Source organism: Theropithecus gelada, chromosome 2 (genome assembly GCF_003255815.1).
Source record: "Theropithecus gelada isolate Dixy chromosome 2, Tgel_1.0, whole genome shotgun sequence".
NCBI classification, from domain to species: domain Eukaryota; kingdom Metazoa; phylum Chordata; class Mammalia; order Primates; family Cercopithecidae; genus Theropithecus; species Theropithecus gelada.
Genome location: NC_037669.1, coordinates 166,045,833 through 166,064,122, shown reverse-complemented (window position 1 = coordinate 166,064,122; position 18,290 = coordinate 166,045,833). Strand labels below are relative to the sequence as shown.

Below are 18,290 nucleotides of genomic sequence, written 5' to 3'. Positions count from 1 at the left end.
AGGTTCAAGCAGACGTAACTCAATAGTTCATGGAAATTAGATGTAGAAAATGGGTATATTAGCTGAGATTTGAAGGCAGATCTTTTATTTTAACCCTACTTACTATACCAAACCACCTGGAGAAATATTACTCAGATTGCAAGCTTTATTTTTCCCCTATTATTCAGCTTAAATTCCTCATGTTGCTTTTGAAAATCTCTTTTCCTGAACTTAGGGGAAATGCAAAATGTTGTTATTCAATTTAGCTGTTCTTTCAATTTGTTCTTTCAAATCCCAGTATTGATACTTTTTTCAGCTTTGCTATATCTAACAGATATAATCCTAAACTGCTTTTTGCTTCTCATTTTAGACTTTACTTACTGGCCATAGAGGCCGCTGTCTTCGGGACTTTCTTCATTTTCTTAAAACTTAACATTAGTTCCAGGCACCAAAGTAAACTTATTGACATTTGTTCATTCATTCATGTAACATATAGTAAATGTTGACTCTGCATTAGGTTCTGACCTAGGCACTGGGGCTATAGTATAGAACAAGACAAAGCTTTCATAAAATAGGTTTTGGTAGGAAAAACTGATCATAAGCAAGAAAATATACAAATTAAAATAATACTAGATCCTGCTAAATGCCATGAAAAAGATAAACAAGGTGATATAACAGAGGATAACTGGGAGAGGGCAAACTCCAGAGCAGACTGTCAGGTAAGGGCAGAGGAGTAGCACAGCAGGAAGAGAGAAGATCAAATGCAAAGGCCCTGAGGCAGCAGAGGTGGGGAGGAGGGGAGGAAGGGAGGTGAGCGGAGCCTGCCTCCCTAAGGAAGGGAAAGCAGACCCGTTTGTTGGAGTGTAATGCTGGAGGCAAGATGGCATCAGATGACTTTGAAAGGCAGGCTGGGGAAGGAAGGCAAAGAACTTTGAAAGTTACGATAAGAAGTCTGGATGTTACTACCAGCCCATGGGGATCTATTTCAAGCAGCAAAATGACACAATTTGATTTATACTTTACAAATATTGCTTCTGTAGCCTTGGGGTCATAAGAGGATACAAGTGGAGGCAGGGAGAATCACTATATAGACTCTCATTTGTCATGGTCAGGTAGGTATGTTTCAGCTCCCACTCCCACCACGCCCCCGTGCTCCCACAAACACATTCTTCCCTGCCCCATGGGCTACTGAAGGCAAGTTGACTCATACATTAGAGTTCAGCTTATTCCTGACAAAGGATACACATACTTTGTAGAGCTGGTGAATATAACTGTACCCAAGTTGCATGACTGTCATAAAGATTTCACCAGATAATGCATACACAGCGTCTATCACAGAGAAAGCAATCAGAAATGACAGCTTTTAATGATGTTTATCCTGTGCATTCTTTGCAGGTTGCTGGGTTATATATTTGTGTGTGTGCATGTGTGTGTGTGTGTGTGTGTGTCTACCTATACATGAATCTGCAAAAGGAGACAAGGGTCACTATATTTCGCTCAGGATATTTTAACATGCATATTTTTAATTGGAATTTTATGGACTCCCTATGTGATATTGAAAGGGTCAATGAATCCCCTGAAACTGAGTCATGATACAGGCATACCTCAGACCACTTCCAAACCACTACAATAAAGTGAATTTCTCAATAAAGTGAGTCATATGAAATTTTTGTTTTCCAGTGAATATAAAAGTCATGTTTACATTACACTGTAGTCTATTAAGTGTGCAACAGAATTATGTCTATAAACAACATACATCTCTTAATTAAAAATATTTTATTGGCCGGGCGTGGTGGCTCACGCCTGTAATCCCAGTACTTTGGGAGGCTGAGGCAGGCAGATCACCTGAGGTAGGGAGTTTGAGACCAGCCTGACCAACATGGAGAAACCCCGTCTCTACTAAAAATACAAAATTAGCTGGGCGTGGCGGCACATGCCTGTAATCCCAGCTACTCAGGAGGCTGAGGCAGGAGAATCACTTGAACTCGGTAAGCCGAGATCGCACCATTGCACTCCAGCCTGGGCAGCAAGAGTGAGACTTCATCTAAAAAAAAACAAAAACAAAAATAAAAATGTATTGTTACAAAACGTTAACAATCATCTGAGTCTGCAGTACGTTGTAATCTCTTTGTTGGTGGAGGGTTTTGCTTTGATGTTGATGGCTGCTGACTAATCAGGGTGGCGGCTGCTGAAGGCTGGGGTAGCTGTAGTAATTTCTGAAACTAAAGCAACAATGAAGTTTGCGACATCAAATGGACTATTCCTTTCATGAGTGATTTCTTTGTACCATAAGGTACAGTATGATAGCATTTTACCCACAGTAGAACTTCTTTCGAAACTAGAGTCAAGACTTTCAAGCCCTGCCACTGCTTTATCAACTAAGTTCATGTAATATTCTAAATCCTTTGTTGTCATTTCAACAATGTTTGCTGCATCTTCACCATGAATAAATATCATCTCAAGAAACCACTTCGCTCATTCATAAGAAGCAACTCCTGGCTGGGTATGGTGGCTAACACCTGTAATCCCAACACTTTGGGAGGCTGAGGCAGGAGGATTGCTTGAGCCCAGGAGTTTGAGACCAGCCTAGGAACATAGGGAGACTCCATCTCTACAAATATAAAAAAGAATTAGCCAGGTGTGGTTGTGCATGCCTGTGCATGGGAGGCTGAGGTTGGAGGATCTCTTGGGCCCAGGAGGTCAAGGCTCCAATGAGCTGTGATCATGCCACCGCACTCCAGCCTGGGCAACAGAGTGAGGCTCTACCTCAATAAATAAATAAATAAATAAATAAATAAATAAAATAAAATAAAGAAAAAAGAAAGAAACAACTTCTTATATGTTAAAGCTTTATCATAAAATTGCAGCAATTCAGTCACATCTTCAGGCTCCACTTCTAATTCTAGTTCTTTTGCTATTTCCACCAAATCTGCACTGACTTCCTTCATTTAAGTTTGGAACTCCTCAGTCATCCATGAGGATTGAAGTCAACTTCTTCCAACTCCTGTTAATGTTGATATTTGGACCTCCTCCCAGGAATCACACATATTCTTAATCGCATCTAGAATGCTAAAATTTTTCCAGAGTGTTTTCCACTTAATTCACCCAGATCCATCAAACAAATCACTATCTATGGCAGCTATAGCTTTACCAAATATATTTCTTTAATAATGAGACTTGAAAGTTGAAATTACACCTGATCTATGGACTACACAATAGATGTTGTGTTAGCAGGCATGAAAACTGCATTGATATCCTTGCATATCTCCATCAGAGCTCTTGGGTAACAAGGTACATTGTCGATGAATGAGCAGTAATATTTTGAGATGAATACTTTATTCTGAGCACTAGGTCTCAACAGTGGGCTTCAAATATTCAGTAAACCATGCTGTAAACAGATGTACTGTCATATAGGTTTTGTTGTTCCATTTATAGAGTACAGGCAGAAAAGATTTAGCATACTTAGGGCCCTAGGAGTTTTGGAATGACAAATGAGCATTAGCCTCAACTTAAAGTCACCAGCTACATTAGCTCCTAATGAGAGTCAGTCTGTCCTTTGAAGATTTGAAGCCAGGCACTGACTTCTCTTCTCTAGCTATGAAATTCCTAGATGGTATTTTCTTCCTTAAATTGACAAGTGAAATGTATGGATTGCTAAAGATTTCTCCAGCATTACTGAAATATGGAGAAGCAGAATAAAGAAAAGAAAGTCTTCTAAGTAATGCCTTCAAAACTTTTTGAGTTACCTATTTATATTTCTTTTTAATTATTTTATCATTTTGGGTGCTATTTCTGCTAATCTCAATTACTTATCTTGATACTAATCATATCATTCTCACTATAATTTTTAGAATTCTTTTACTATGAATAATAGAGTAGATGATGGTGTCATTTACTAACTTAGAGGAAAGACTGAAGAGGGAAGAGGTGTACAAGAAGTAAATGATCAAACTTTATTGGCCATTTGGATATGCCATTTGGATATCAGCCATTTGTAAAGTGCCCGATCATGTTTTCCTCATTTTAAAAACTGAAGTATATGTCTTTTTCTTACTTAGTTTTAGGAGTTTTAATACATTCTGGATATTCTTTCTTTTTCAAATATATGTGATGCAAATATATTCTCCCATTCTGCAGTTTCCCTTTTTATTCTGTTACTGGTGTCTTTTGATGAATAGAAGTTCTTCATTTTAATAAATGTCTCTTTCCTTTATTGTTATAACAGTCCATGTCCTCCTTAAGAAATATTTGCTATTACAAGGTCATAATGATACTCCACAATGTTTTCTTCTAGAAACTTCATTGATTTTTCTTTCATTTAGGTCTACAGTCCATCTGGAATTGAGTTTTAGGTATCTCATGGGCCCACTTTTAGGCCAAGGTTTCTTTTCTTTCATATAAGCTTTAAATTAATACATCATCATTAATTGATAGTTTAAACTGTCATTTTTTTCATTATAGCAACTTGTGATAAATCAAGTGACCATAAAGTGTGGGCCTGTTTGTGGAGTCTGTTCTATTGAAATTGTACAGCCTTGCACTCATACCTCATTGGTTGAATTACTGTAGGTTTAGTTTCTAAAGTTGTGTTAATGTGACAGCATAAATCCTCAAATTTTGTTCTTCTTCTGAACTGCCTTAGGTATTGACAGTCTTTGGTATTTCAATGTATAGAAATTCCTCTGGTATTTAAGTTTATAATTAGCTTATAAAATTGTACACTGATTTATTTGAGTACATTTTAATTTATGCAAGTGGTATTGTTTTAGATATCATTGTTTCTTGTCTTGTCAGTAAATCCTATATTTTACATATTTATATATACTGTCACTGCTATATAGAATTCTGTTATAGATGCACCATATTTTATTGAACCTGCTCTTCCAGTGATGAATACCCAGGTTGCTTTTAGCTCTTGTCCATAATAAGTAGAGTTACAATGAACATCCCCATACAATCCCGTTTATAGACCTGTATGAAAAAATTTTGGATACATTTTGTAATTGAGAGGTCATAGACTGTATATATATTTAAATGGATTAAGTAGTGACATGTTTTTTCTGCTAAATGGGTACAAAGACTATATTTCCCACCAATAACTGCATAAGTTTCTATACACTTTTATTAACCTCCTCCATAAGGTTGGTATTCTAAGAATTTAAAAGTTTACATCATTGTTTTTTATTTTCATTGCTATATTTCTAATGTTTTTGAGCATATTTTTATGTGCTTGTTGTCTTTTGTGTTTCTTCATCTACACAGTGCCTGCACCTATATTTCGCCAATTTGTCTTTTTTTCTTTTTCTTTTTTTTTTTTGAGACGGAGTCTCGCTGTGTCGCCCAGGCTGGAGTGCAGTGGCCAGATCTCAGCTCACTGCAAGCTCCGCCTCCCGGGTTTTTTTTTTTACGCCATTCTCCTGCCTCAGCCTCCCGAGTAGCCGGGACTACAGGTGCCCGCCACCTCGCCCGGCTAGTTTTTCATATTTTTTAGTAGAGACGGGGTTTCACCGTGTTAGCCAGGATGGTCTCGAACTCCTGACCTCGTGATCCGCCCGTCTCGGCCTCCCAAAGTGCTGGGATTACAGGCTTGAGCCACCGCGCCCGGCCTATTTTGCCAATTTTTCTAACAGTAATACTTTTTACTTTTTGACCAAACCCTTATGGGTTTAGACATTATGGATATATTCTTCCATTATGTCCCCTATTAACTTTATGCATACTACTAGTATGCAACTTTTGCATTCAATTATGTTTGTTTATATTTGTGTTAACTTCATGCATAGGACTACTCTGAAACTTTTGCAGTGAATTATCATTATATAGGTACAGTGGTCCCTTAGTATTTGAGAGACTGGTTCCAGGATGTCCTGCAGATACTAAAATCCTCAGATGCTCTAAGCCCTGATATAAAATGGCATAGTATTTGCATATAACCTATGCATATCCTCCTGTATACTCTAAATCATCTTTAGATTACTTGTAATACATAATACAATGTAAATTCTATGTAAATAGTTGTTATACTGTATTGTTTAGGGACTTATGGTAAGAAAAAAAGTGTGTACATACTTAGTACAGACACCAGTTTTGGATGATTTTGATTGGTGGTTGGTTGAATCCCACACATCTACAACCAACTGATCTTTGACAAACCTGACAAAAACAAGAAATTGGGAAAGGATTCCGCACTGTTTATTAAATGGTGCAGGGAAAACTGGCTAGCCATATGTAGAAAGCTAAAACTGGCTCCCTTCCTTACATTTTATACAAAAATTAATTCAAGATGGGTTAAATACTTAAATGTTAGACCTAAAGCCATAAAAACCCTAGAAGAAAACCTAGGCAATATCATTCAGGACACAGGCATGGACAAAGACTTCATGACTAATACACCAAAAGCAATTGCAGCAAAAGCCAATATAGACAAATGGGATCTAATTAAACTAAAGAGCTTCTGCACAGCAAAAGAAACTACCATCAGAGTGAACAGGCACCCTACAGAATGGGAGAAAAGTTTTGCAATCTACCCTTTTGACAAAGGGCTAATATCCAGTATCTACAAAGAACTTAAACAAATTTACAAGAAAAAAACAAACAACCCCATCAAAAAGTGGGCAAAGGACATGAATAAACACTTCTCAAAAGAAGACATTTATGCAGCCAACAGACACAGGAAGAAATGCCCATCATCACTGGTCATTAGAGAAATGCAAATCAAAACCACAATGAGAAACCATCTCACACCAGTTAGAATGGCAATCATTAAAAAGTCAGGAAACAACAGTTGTTGGAGAGGATGTGGAGAAACAGGAACACTTTTACACTGTTAGTAGGAGCGTAAACTAGTTCAATCATTGTGGAAGACAGTGGCGATTCCTCAAGGATCTAGAACTAGAAATACCATTTGACCCAGCAATCCCATTACTAGGTACATACCCAAAGGATTACAAATCATGCTACTATAAAGACACATGCACACATATGCTTATTATGGCACTATTCACAATAGCAAAGACTTGGAACCAACCCAAATGTCCATCAATGATAGACTGGATTAAGAAAATGTGGCACATGTACACCATGGAATACTATGCAGCCATAAAAGAGGATGAGTTCATCACTTAAATTTCCACAAAGGCTTTAACCATAGAAAATCCTGTGTGACTGGATATTTTTGGTTTTGTCTGGGAAAATCAAGGAAAGATTGATTTTCATTTGGTTCTACATTTATTCTGACACCAGAGTAGGGAACAGGAATCCATAAGGTAATCATTAAGATACAAGTTCCCCTGAAAGTCACAGTATGCTTGGGGAGGGCACAAGACTTTTCCCCTAGGTACAAAGTTATAGAAAGAGAGGTCCAAACTTATCTAGCCCTTAGACGGCATAGTATCCCCTAGACTCTCAGTTATATATAATAGAAGTTTTGAGAGATAAAACATCAGGAAATATAAAACAATGAAGGTCCCATCTGCCTTTAAAATGTAACTCATATGGAGTCCCCTTTGAAAAGAAGCAATACTTTTGGTTCCAGTCATAATGAAGTAACTTACATTGAACTAACCCAATCAAAAGTAATTATCAAATTGGACAAAATTAATAAAATAACTGTGCATTAGCCTGTTCTCATGCTGCTAATAAAAACATACCTGAGACTGGGTAATTTATAAAGGAATGAGGTTTAATTAAGTAAGGTCTCAGGAAACTTGCTATTATGGCAGAAGGGGAAGCAAACACGTCGTTCTTTACATGGCAGCAGGGAGAAGAAGAATGAGTGTCTAGTGAAAGGGGAAGCCCCTTATGAAACCATCAGCTCTTATGAGAATTAACTCACTATCACAAGAACAGGATGGGGGAAACTTCCCCCATGATTCAATTATCTCCACCTGGTTCCTCCCGTAATATGTGGGGGTTATGGGGACTACAATTCAAGATGAGATACACAGTCAACCCATATCAAACTGCTTGAAGGAATTTGAGAGGAATCGACTCGGATAAGACTTGAAGGACTGTGATCCCTAAGAAAAGAGAAGTGCACCAATGAGAGCATCACATTTGGCTAGGTATTTTTCTACAGGCATTCGCTATTTCATTGTAAGGTGGAATAGAAGAGATGAGAAAGGAACATCCTTACCAACTAAGGAGACAGAGAAGTTCAGGTAAACCAAAGCATAAAGGATTTGAGGAATATAATACCAGAGAGAAGTAAACTGCATTGATGTTCCCTTTAAGGCATTAGTCAACTCCTAACTTGAATAGCAAGAGGTAGTACTCTAAGAAACAGATTAAAAATAGCATGGAGAAGGCTAAATTGCAGGATAGAGATTTCAGCAGTCACGTGGTGTTGGGGAGATGGAGGCTGGAGCTCAAGCTCTGCTAAACAGGAAGAGCCTTGGTAAACATACTATGGTTTGAACTGAGACTCCAGAAAAGCTGTTTTAGGAGTAAAGGCTAGACCTCAGGATTGAGGGCAAAATTGAAATATGCCAGCTTAACAAAGCCTATAAATAAACTATGGGCAGCACAAGTTGGTTTGCTGATACTCTATCTGCCTGTGAAAAGAAAATCTTATTTTGAGGAAAATGACATGAACAATCTTTAATAATCAACATCTATAGTTAAACAAAATTCTGACACCTGCTTTTCCTTTTTTAAAAAGAGAACTAAATGACCAAAGAAGAACAAATGACTGAGAGAGAGAGAGAGACAGAAAAAGAGAAAAATAACAGACAATGGAAATAATTCCACAGATAATTCAGGTATACAGGCATTTTTAAATTACTATAATTAATGTTCTAGAAAACAGAAAAAGAATCATGAAAATTTTATCTAAGATAAAAATTCCTTTTCCACATACAGAAGAATAAAATTAGATCTTTATGTTACACCATATACAAACATAAATTCAAAATGAATAAAGACTTAAACGTAAGAACTGAAATTATGTAACTCTAAAAGAAAGCATAGGGGAAAGCTCCATGACATTGGTCTGGACAATGATGTGTTTGGATATGACTCCAAAGCACAGGCAACAAAAGCAAAAACAGACAAATTGAATTATATCCAATTAAAAAGCTCTGCACAGAAAAGGAAACAATCAACAGAATCAAGAGACAATCTACAGAATGGGAGAAAATATTTGCAAATCATACATCTGATAAGGAGTAAATATGCAAAATACATAAGAAACTCAAACAACTGAATAACACCAAAAAAAAAAAACCCTGATTTTTAAAATAGACAAATGACCAGAATGAACTTTTCTCAGAAAAAGACATGCAAAAGGCCAACAGTTATATGCAAATATGCTCAATATTGCTAACCATTAGGAAAATGCAAATTAAAACCACACCTCTTAGAAGGGCTATTTAAAAAAAACAAAAAAGATAAATTTTGGCAAGGATGTGAAGAAAAAGGAATCCCTGCACACTGTTGGTGCAAATGTGAATCAGTATAGTCACTATGGAAAACAGCAGGGAAGTTCTCTAAAACAATTAAAAATAGAAGTCCCATATGATCTGGAAGTCCTAATACTGGGTATATATCCAAAGGAATGAAATCAGTATCTTAAAGAGATATATGCACTCCCATTTTCATTGCGGCATTATTCATAACAGCCAAAATACAGAATTAACCTAAGTATCCAACAACAGACAAATGAATAAAGAAAATGTGGTATATACACACAATGGAATACTATTCAGCCTTAGAAAACAAGAAAATCCTGTCATTTGCAGCAACATGGATGAAACTGGAAGTCATTATGCTTAGTGAAATAAGCCAGGTATAGAAAGACAAATACTACATGATCTCAGTTATATACTGAATCTAAAATACCTTGAACTCAAAGAAGCAGAGAGTACAATGATGGTTACCAGGAGCTGGGGCTGGAGATTCAGGAGAGATTAGAAAGATGTTGCTTAAAGGATACAGAGTTTAAGTTAGGAGAAATAAGTTCAAGAGATCTGTTGTACAACATGGTGACTCTAGACAACAATGATGTATTATACACTTGAAAATTGCTAAGGGAGGAGATTTTAAGTGTTATCACCACAAATAAATGATAAACATGTGAGGAAATGCATACATTAATTAGTGTGATTTAGCCATTCCAAAATCTATACATATTTCAAAACATCATTTTGTATGCCACAAATTTTTTAAAAAGATAAGAATCCTTAATAAGTCAAATGAAATAAAATAGACATTGAGATCCAATATTTCCCACTTTCTATGCTGAGGAATATTAGCGATTTTTCTCTCTTTGCTAATTTCTTCTTCTTTTTGATTACTTCCATCCCCTAACTCACCCTCGATTTTCAGAACAGTTGTCATTTTATGCTGTCATGGAGAGGACAGAAGACAACTGTAGTTTTAAAATTCAATCTACTGATTTTTTTAAAAGACATGAACATGATTTCAAGAAGAGGCAACATACTTAACAGAAACAATACATGTTTTAAACTCTGATACCTATGTTGAAACTCTGACCCAGCCACCTGCAAGTTTGTGTGAACATACACATGACTTAACCATTCTGAATTTGTTTTCTCTTGCATAAAAACAGATCAAGACTTACCTTAAAAATTTGTCTTAAGCAATAAATGAGATGCTTTACATAAGTAGGGTGCTTAACACATAAAATGTAGCCAGTAAATGTTGGTACCTCCTCTGCTGTTTGCTCTCAACAATGGAGAGAAGCATATATGCAAAACTGGTAATCTTGAACCTCAGAATGCGATATTATCTATGTATTTACTGTCATTAGATAGCCCCAACCAAGATAAAATAATACACAATTTAAGTTTTCTTTCTACCTTTCACAGCAGAGAATATTAATGATTGACATGAGTATCTGCACAGTATGGGTTGGTCAAAACAATAGCTTCTCAAGTACATAGGAAAAAAATCCAGAGTTACAAATATCCGAGACAAAGCTCAAGACAGCATATAAAGGCTTGTTGTTACACAATGCTATGCATGCCTTGGCTTGCCTTTCAACAATCATTCCTATTAAATCATGTGTCTCTCTGAGACATCTAATGAAGTCATGTTCACGATCAGCTTAATCACAGGATGCAGTATAGTACATATTTTGACAGGAAAGCTGTTTGTCTAATACGAAACTTGCAGCAAATATATAATTGCACAAAATGTTGATTATGCTTTCAGTGTGACAATCCTTGGCTTGAATCCTTTTATGCATATTTATTCACTTTAAGATAGACTGTTTCGTGTACCATTAAATAAAAGATTATTTTTAGGCAAAATCTATGTCAAGCAATTGGAGTAGTGAACAATTACAAACACAGCAAACTGAACCATATACTTCATATGGAAATCTTTAAATTCCGGAGAAATCACACATCTCTACCTAATGTTATATACAATTGAAATCAATTATAGTTATAAGCATATGAAAATAACCAAGAAAGAAACTGAGTTGAGAAGTCATTCATGAAAAATATTTTCCTAAAATGTTAATAACAGATTCTAGGTTTGGCTTCTAGCTAATTATTTAACTGCTTAACTGGTGGCTGAATATTCACATCTTAGATATTCAGAGAGTTTTTAAGGTGAGGTCATGACGTCTGCCTTTGCTGTTATAAATGATCTCCAGGCCCAATGTTATTAGGTCTCAGCACTAATTAGAAATGAGACTTACATCACTCTCATGACCTTCTCGAAGGTTGTATGTGAGGTCATGCTGAATGTCTTCCACGAATTTGTGAGCATATTCTGGGTAAAGGTCTAGCACTTCAAAGAGTCCTTTGAGGATGATGCACTGGAGATCACAGTAGGTTAAAGCCTTTACATCTGCATTGGTCTTGATCACTTGGTCCTTAATTGATAGATTTGCTCCAATTAAATCCCCTTTCCCTAGAAAGAGAGAGAGAGATCACTTTCAAAAAAAGCAAGCTTAGGACTGATAACCTCATTTGACTCACAGGCTTCATTTTTCAGTGAGATTACACTGAAAAGAGAAAAATGTTTACCTTGGGGCAGGGCTTTTCAGCTTTGGCATACAATAGCCTCATACCTGGGCTTTAGCTTTTATTTGTTTTATGGCCATTATCCTCCATTTCATAAAGAACCAACAACTAACAAATTTTTAACTAACAACAACAAGCAGCAAGCAAGCTATATCTTTGGAATGTTATTAGGACAAATGACCTCTACTTCCCATTCAACAATTTTTTTTTAACTTTTAACTTTTTTATTGTACCCATACATTGTTTAAAATTTTTATTTTTTATTGTGCCCAGCATTTGTGGAAGCAAAGTCCCTGGTATGTAGCAGACTTCAATACAAGTCTGTTTTATCAGATTTGACAGTAAAAGGAAACATGTCAAATTGACTATGAATACCTGAGTTTTTAATAAATCTGCATGTCGAATAAAAAAATAGTTTTAAAATTATTATATTATAACTAGGTATTATCTTCAAGTTAACACTGGACTTAAACCTTGAAATTTAGCCTATTTTGGTAGAAGAAAAAATAGACTAAAATCTATATTTACAGACACTAGGTATAATACATAGCCAGGTGGTATGGAAGAATTTAAGTCTGATTTATTGTTGTCAATATTGCTAAACTTGGAAATTTTGTTTCTTGTATATTTCATTAGAAATCTAACTTGCTGCTCAAAACTCAAAGTTGGGTACTGATGCAGGATGTAAATATAGCCAGGATGTTTTGAATACGGCAAATTTTTAAATTTTGTATATTTGAGGATAATTTATCATGATGCGGTGTCTTGCACAATAAACATTCACATTCTCTGTGAAGCAACTAGTGTCTGCAATAACTTCAGGGTCATCATACCTTCATACTTTGGGTTGCCATGGTATGGCTATTTCAGTCACAATGACACTAGCTATAAAAACAGCACCAACATCCTGCCAATCTTGGCATCCTAGAAAGAATTCCACTTCATTTATTCGTTCAATGAATATTTATGGGGAACTGACAACATGTGCTGGACCTTGTATTGAGTCCTGGCAAGCAGGTACTGGTGAATACCATGTTGGTATTCACCTCATTACCTAAAACTACCTCACTAATTTTACAGTCTTGTGGACTTCTTATTGTCTAGATTTAGGACCTTTAGTTAAGTTTTTGAGTAACTTTGGGTCTCAGTATCCTTATTTCTAAAAGACGAGAAAGATTTTCTTGTGGGCTCCATTTTTCAGCATTATACTACTGATCTTTGCTAATCAGTTACTCTTTCATTGAAACACATAAGGTGATAGGATGCATCTGCAAACCACCCAGGTTAGAGCTATAACTTACGTTTAGTTATAATTAGGCAGACTCATGTTCTGTTGAGAGTACATTTACTCATGCTTTGCCATTTTCTTTTAAAACAATGAAGAAATTGGTCGGGGAGACACTATTACCTGGACATGAAACCAAGGCGTACAAGGCAAACGAATTCCAGCCCCATAACAAATTCCTGCCCCTACCCTTTCCAGGTATCAGATTAAGAAATGTCTGCACGTATTGACTGGACAAGAAAGTTGCTAGGATAAGTTTATGGTTGAACAGCTGTTGTTGTGAAGAAGAAGAACATTAATTTTTTTCATTGGCAGAGTGAACATGTGCTAAATATCTACAGGTCAAGTATAATGTCACGTACTTGCTAAGTTTATCAAAGTAGTATTGATTTGAATTAGCCCTATAAGCCCTATAAGGCAATATTACATATATATAATCCATAGGGAAAGTAAAATAGTCAATCTTTATTGAAATAATGTTAATCAAAGAAAGTAAATATTAATCTTTTATTGTCTTTGTTTGAGTTTAGCCCCAGTACCACATACCAGTGTTTAGAATGGTCACGCAGCAATTTGCACTTTTGATGTATACATGGGAGAGGCAGAGATGTGAAAATGTTACCCATGTTAATCACATTTTACGGAGAAACTTGGGGCCAGGAGCAAAAGATAATGAATTAAATCTTTCAGCCATAAGTAGTTTTTAAAAAAATGTAACAAGAAATATCCAACTGAATCATATTTGACTAGCAACGGAAGTTACACAGAAGCCACTAAATTTGTACTTATTGTGCTCTAGTGTCATAGATGATGCCTTCATATTCTATTCCTAAAACTGTTGATAGCTACCAACATTTAAAATACACCACAATTATAGAAAAATCCACATTATATCTGTTTAGAATGATACAAGATTCTAAGGAAAAAGTCTAGATGCCCTCTTAAAAACAGGCTGAATCCTTAGGCAGGCTATAAAACATTTCGTGGTACTAAAGAAAAATCAATAAAAAATATTTTATGATTAAGGTTAAGTTTTTGAAGCAAATTAAGAATAACTGTTAATTCTAATTTAGAATAACAAGATGATAGGGTGGCTGGCCTTTAACTTCACAAAGTTGAGAAGAGGCCAGGAAGAGTGTTAAATTCTCCCCTTAAGAAAGAACACACACACACACACACACACACACACACACACACACACACACACAGGGAGCCTTGCTCTAATATTGAGTTACTCTATTATTGAGCCTTACTCTAATATTGATAAAGAAATGACCACATTAATAGTAAACTCTGAGTTGCCATTCCATGCCTTTCTATTAAGGAGAAAAACATAAGAGGATGAGAAAAGAACAGAGTCACAAATTTGAAAGACAAACTCTACCTTTACTCTAAGCGGTAAACAAGTCAACATGAAACAGTGAAAAGCATATGGGTCTTTCATCATTCACTAGTGTCTATCTCTTCACCTTTAATCTTGGAAATAATCATACTGTCTTAGTCTATTCAGGTTGCCATACTGTAAACTGGGCAGCTTATAAACAAAAAAAAATATTTCTCATAGTTCTAGAGGCTGGTGTCTGGTAAGGGCTCACTTTGTGATTCACAGATGGCACCTTTTCATTGTGTCTGTACATGGGAGAAAAGGCAGGGTAGCTCTCCTGAGCCTCTACTATAAAGACACTAATCCCATTCATGAGGGCTGTGCCCTCATCACCTATTCACTTCTTCAAGGCCCCACTCCTAATACCATCATATTGGGGATTAGGTTTTGACATATTAATTTTGGGGGGAGGCAGACATTCAGATCATAACCCACAAACAATGAGGTTGTAAGATTTAAATTCAATAATGGGCATAAACACCCAGATCATATGAGGGATTCAATACATATTAGTTCTCTTTCTCTCTTCCAAAATATAATCTATTTTGAAGCTTACTAGCCAGAATCCACTGATAGAAGGCCTACAATGACTATATAGAATAATGTCTTTTTAAAATTTGCATAAATTTAAGGAATACAAGTGTAGTTTTGTTACATAGATATATTGCCTAGTGGTGAAGTCTGGACTTTGAGTGTAACCATCACTTGAATGGTGTACACTGTATCCATTAATTTATTTTCATCCCTCACCCCCTCCCCTAGTCTTCCACTTTTACTAGTCTCCAGTGTCTATTATTCCACACTCTATGTCCATCTGTACACTTTATTTACTTCCCAATTATAAGTGAGAACATGTAGTATTTGACTTTCTTTTTCTGAGTTATTTTGCTTAAGATAATGGTATCCAGTTCAATCCATATTGCTGCAAAATACATGATTTCATTCCTCTTTATGGCTGAATAGTATTCCATTGCATATATGTACCATATTTTTAATCCATTCATCCATTGATGAACACTTAGGTTGATTCCATATTGTTGCTATCATAAATAGTGCTGTGATAAACATATGAGTGCAGGGTTTTTTTTTAAATTAGAAAAATAGATATTGTTTAGACATGGAAGGAACGCTGAATACAGAATCCAATGTCTTAGGTTAGCCTTGACTTTAGAAAAATCAGAGAAAATACCTTCACCATCTGTCTTTCTGTGTTGTAAAGGCTTAAATGAGACCTTGTGTATGAACACACTTTGCAAGTAATTGTTTACAAATATAAGGTTCTTAAAAATTAAAAATAAAAAGGTACTGAATTTATGCCCCTTTTATTAGCGCAAACTCTAAATATTTGTGTCTTATATTGGTGTTTGAAATACATCCTGAATTCACCTGCCTCTCACCAGCATTAGTACCACCTTGGCTGGTCTCAGACCCCATCACATCCTTCACTTCAGTTTAATTTTCATGTAGGCAAGGATTTTGGTCATTCTCTTTTTTGCTGCATTATCAGTGTATAGACCAGTACTGGATTCATTCATAGGCCATCAATAAACGTTAGGTGAATAAACAAACAAAAATTACAGTTTTTTTTTTTTTTGAGACACTGTCTCTCTCTCTCTGCACTCAGGCTGGAGGCAGTGGCGCTATCTTGGCTTACTGCACCCTCCACCTCTCAGACTCAAGCGATCCTCCCATCTCAGCCTCCCAGGTAGCTGGAACTACAGGATCCTGCCACCATGGCCAGGTAATTATTTGTACTTTTAGTAGAGACAGGGTCTGTCCATGTTGCCTAGGCTGGTCTTGAACTTATGAGCTCAAGCAATCCACCTGCCTCATCTCCAAAAGTGCTAGGATTACAGGCGTGAGTCACCGTGCCCAGCCCAGAGTGACCTTTAAAACAGGCCCACATAAAATTGTAAACAGGATTTTGTATACATTAACTCTGCATGCTGTTTTTGTCAACTGCCCTTTATATTTCTTTTTTTTTTTTTTTTTTTTTGAGACAAAGTCTGGCTCTGTCGCCCAGGCTGGAGTGCAGTGGCCGGATCTCAGCTCACTGCAAGCTCCGCCTCCCGAGTTCACGCCATTCTCCTGCCTCAGCCTCCCGAGTAGCTGGGACTACAGGCGCCCGCCACTGCGCCCGGCTAGTTTTTTGTATTTTTTAGTAGAGACGGGGTTTCACAGTGTTAGCCAGGATGGTCTCGATCTCCTGACCTCGTGATCCGCCCGTCTCGGCCTCCCAAAGTGCTGGGATTACAGGCTTGAGCCACCGCGCCCGGCTATATTTCAATGAAGACGAATTACGTATTAATATTGGGAGTCAGCTCTGTGGCACAAAATTTTCACAATATATCTTGTAAGTTTTCTTTAAGGAAGTAAAAAGAGCCTATAGTCACTTTGACAGTATTAGGTTAATGACTGCTATGAGAGCTTATTCTTGAAACATAGTCACCTTTGCTCTATTTCTAGCACAGATACAATTTAGTTTTTGTGTTCTCTGAATTAATTTTCCACAAAAATAAATGCCCTCTTAAAACGGAGCAGCTATTTCACCAGAAGGGAGTATACATCATGATTAATAATTTGGCTTTAGGAATAAAAAATAACTGAGTTTATTTTCTTACTAGGTGATCTGGGTTTGTTAACTCAAGTACTAGTTATTCATGTCTAAAATGGAGATAATATTTATACTACTTTTTTTTACAACAATTAAATAATATGTTGGATATAACACTTAAGCAAACTAAACTCATATGAAGAATACTCCTGAGTTTACATCTTCATCTATTCTTTTCCTACTCTCAATAGCAGTTTTTCCCCATTTCATCTTCTTAATTTATGCTCCAGAGTCAAACTTCATACAAGTGTTTCAATTCAGACCTACCAAGAATAGCCAGCACCATGCTGTCTTTAAGAACTTCCATGGAGCCCGAGCACACAAAGTAGATGGCCTGCAAAGCATCCCCTTGACGCAGCAGATACTCCCCCGGAGCACAGAAAGAGGTTTTGATGTGTAGAGACAGAGACCTGAGGCAGCCCCGGCTGGCACATTCAAAAAGGGACAACTGTAAGATCTCCTTGTTCAAGTGCATAGTGATGTCAGAACGCAGTTCATCTGGAAAGTCCTTCAAAAGCTGTCAGAGAAGATGAAGGAGGAAATCAAATTGGGGTAAGTGTCGTCTAACTGATTTACTTTGCAAGACTGCAGGGATGCTCTTCCTACTGTCTCCTGCTGTTTGGCCATCCAGCATACGGAAGAGGAAATCTAAGTATGTATAATCCTGGAGAGATCTTTCAGTGACTGTGATTTCAATTATGTGCTACTAAATAATCAGCTGATAAGAAGTCTGGAGAAAGAGAACAAATTAAGAAAACGCTCTAGCAGGAAAACATATAATGACTCATTGTGACTTGCTTCTCACAGAGTCCTAGTCAGGACATAAGATATGGAATTTGGATCCACTGGTGATTATACGAAGAGAGGAGAAACCAATTAATCACTACTAAAATGTTGGTTACAGGTTTGGTTGGTGGGTTGATGAAACGGTTGGTTGATTTATATAATATCTTTTTTTTTTTTTGTGAGACGGAGTCTTGCTCGTCACCCAGGCTGGAGTGCAGTGGTGTGATCTTGGCTCACTGCAAGTTCCGC

General features: G+C 36.6%; 1 protein-coding gene across 1 annotated transcript in view; it reads right to left on the bottom strand.

The window, feature by feature from the left end:
- KCNH8 (potassium voltage-gated channel subfamily H member 8) overlaps nucleotides 1-18,290 on the bottom strand; it is a 398,046-nt gene that overhangs the window by 56,258 nt on the left and 323,498 nt on the right. Inside the window, exons 10-11 of the mRNA XM_025375699.1 lie at nucleotides 17,523-17,772; nucleotides 11,645-11,859 (exon numbers count right to left, since the gene is read on the bottom strand). Coding sequence (XP_025231484.1) covers nucleotides 11,645-11,859; nucleotides 17,523-17,772 — 465 coding nt within the window. The remainder of the gene's footprint in view (nucleotides 1-11,644; nucleotides 11,860-17,522; nucleotides 17,773-18,290) is intronic.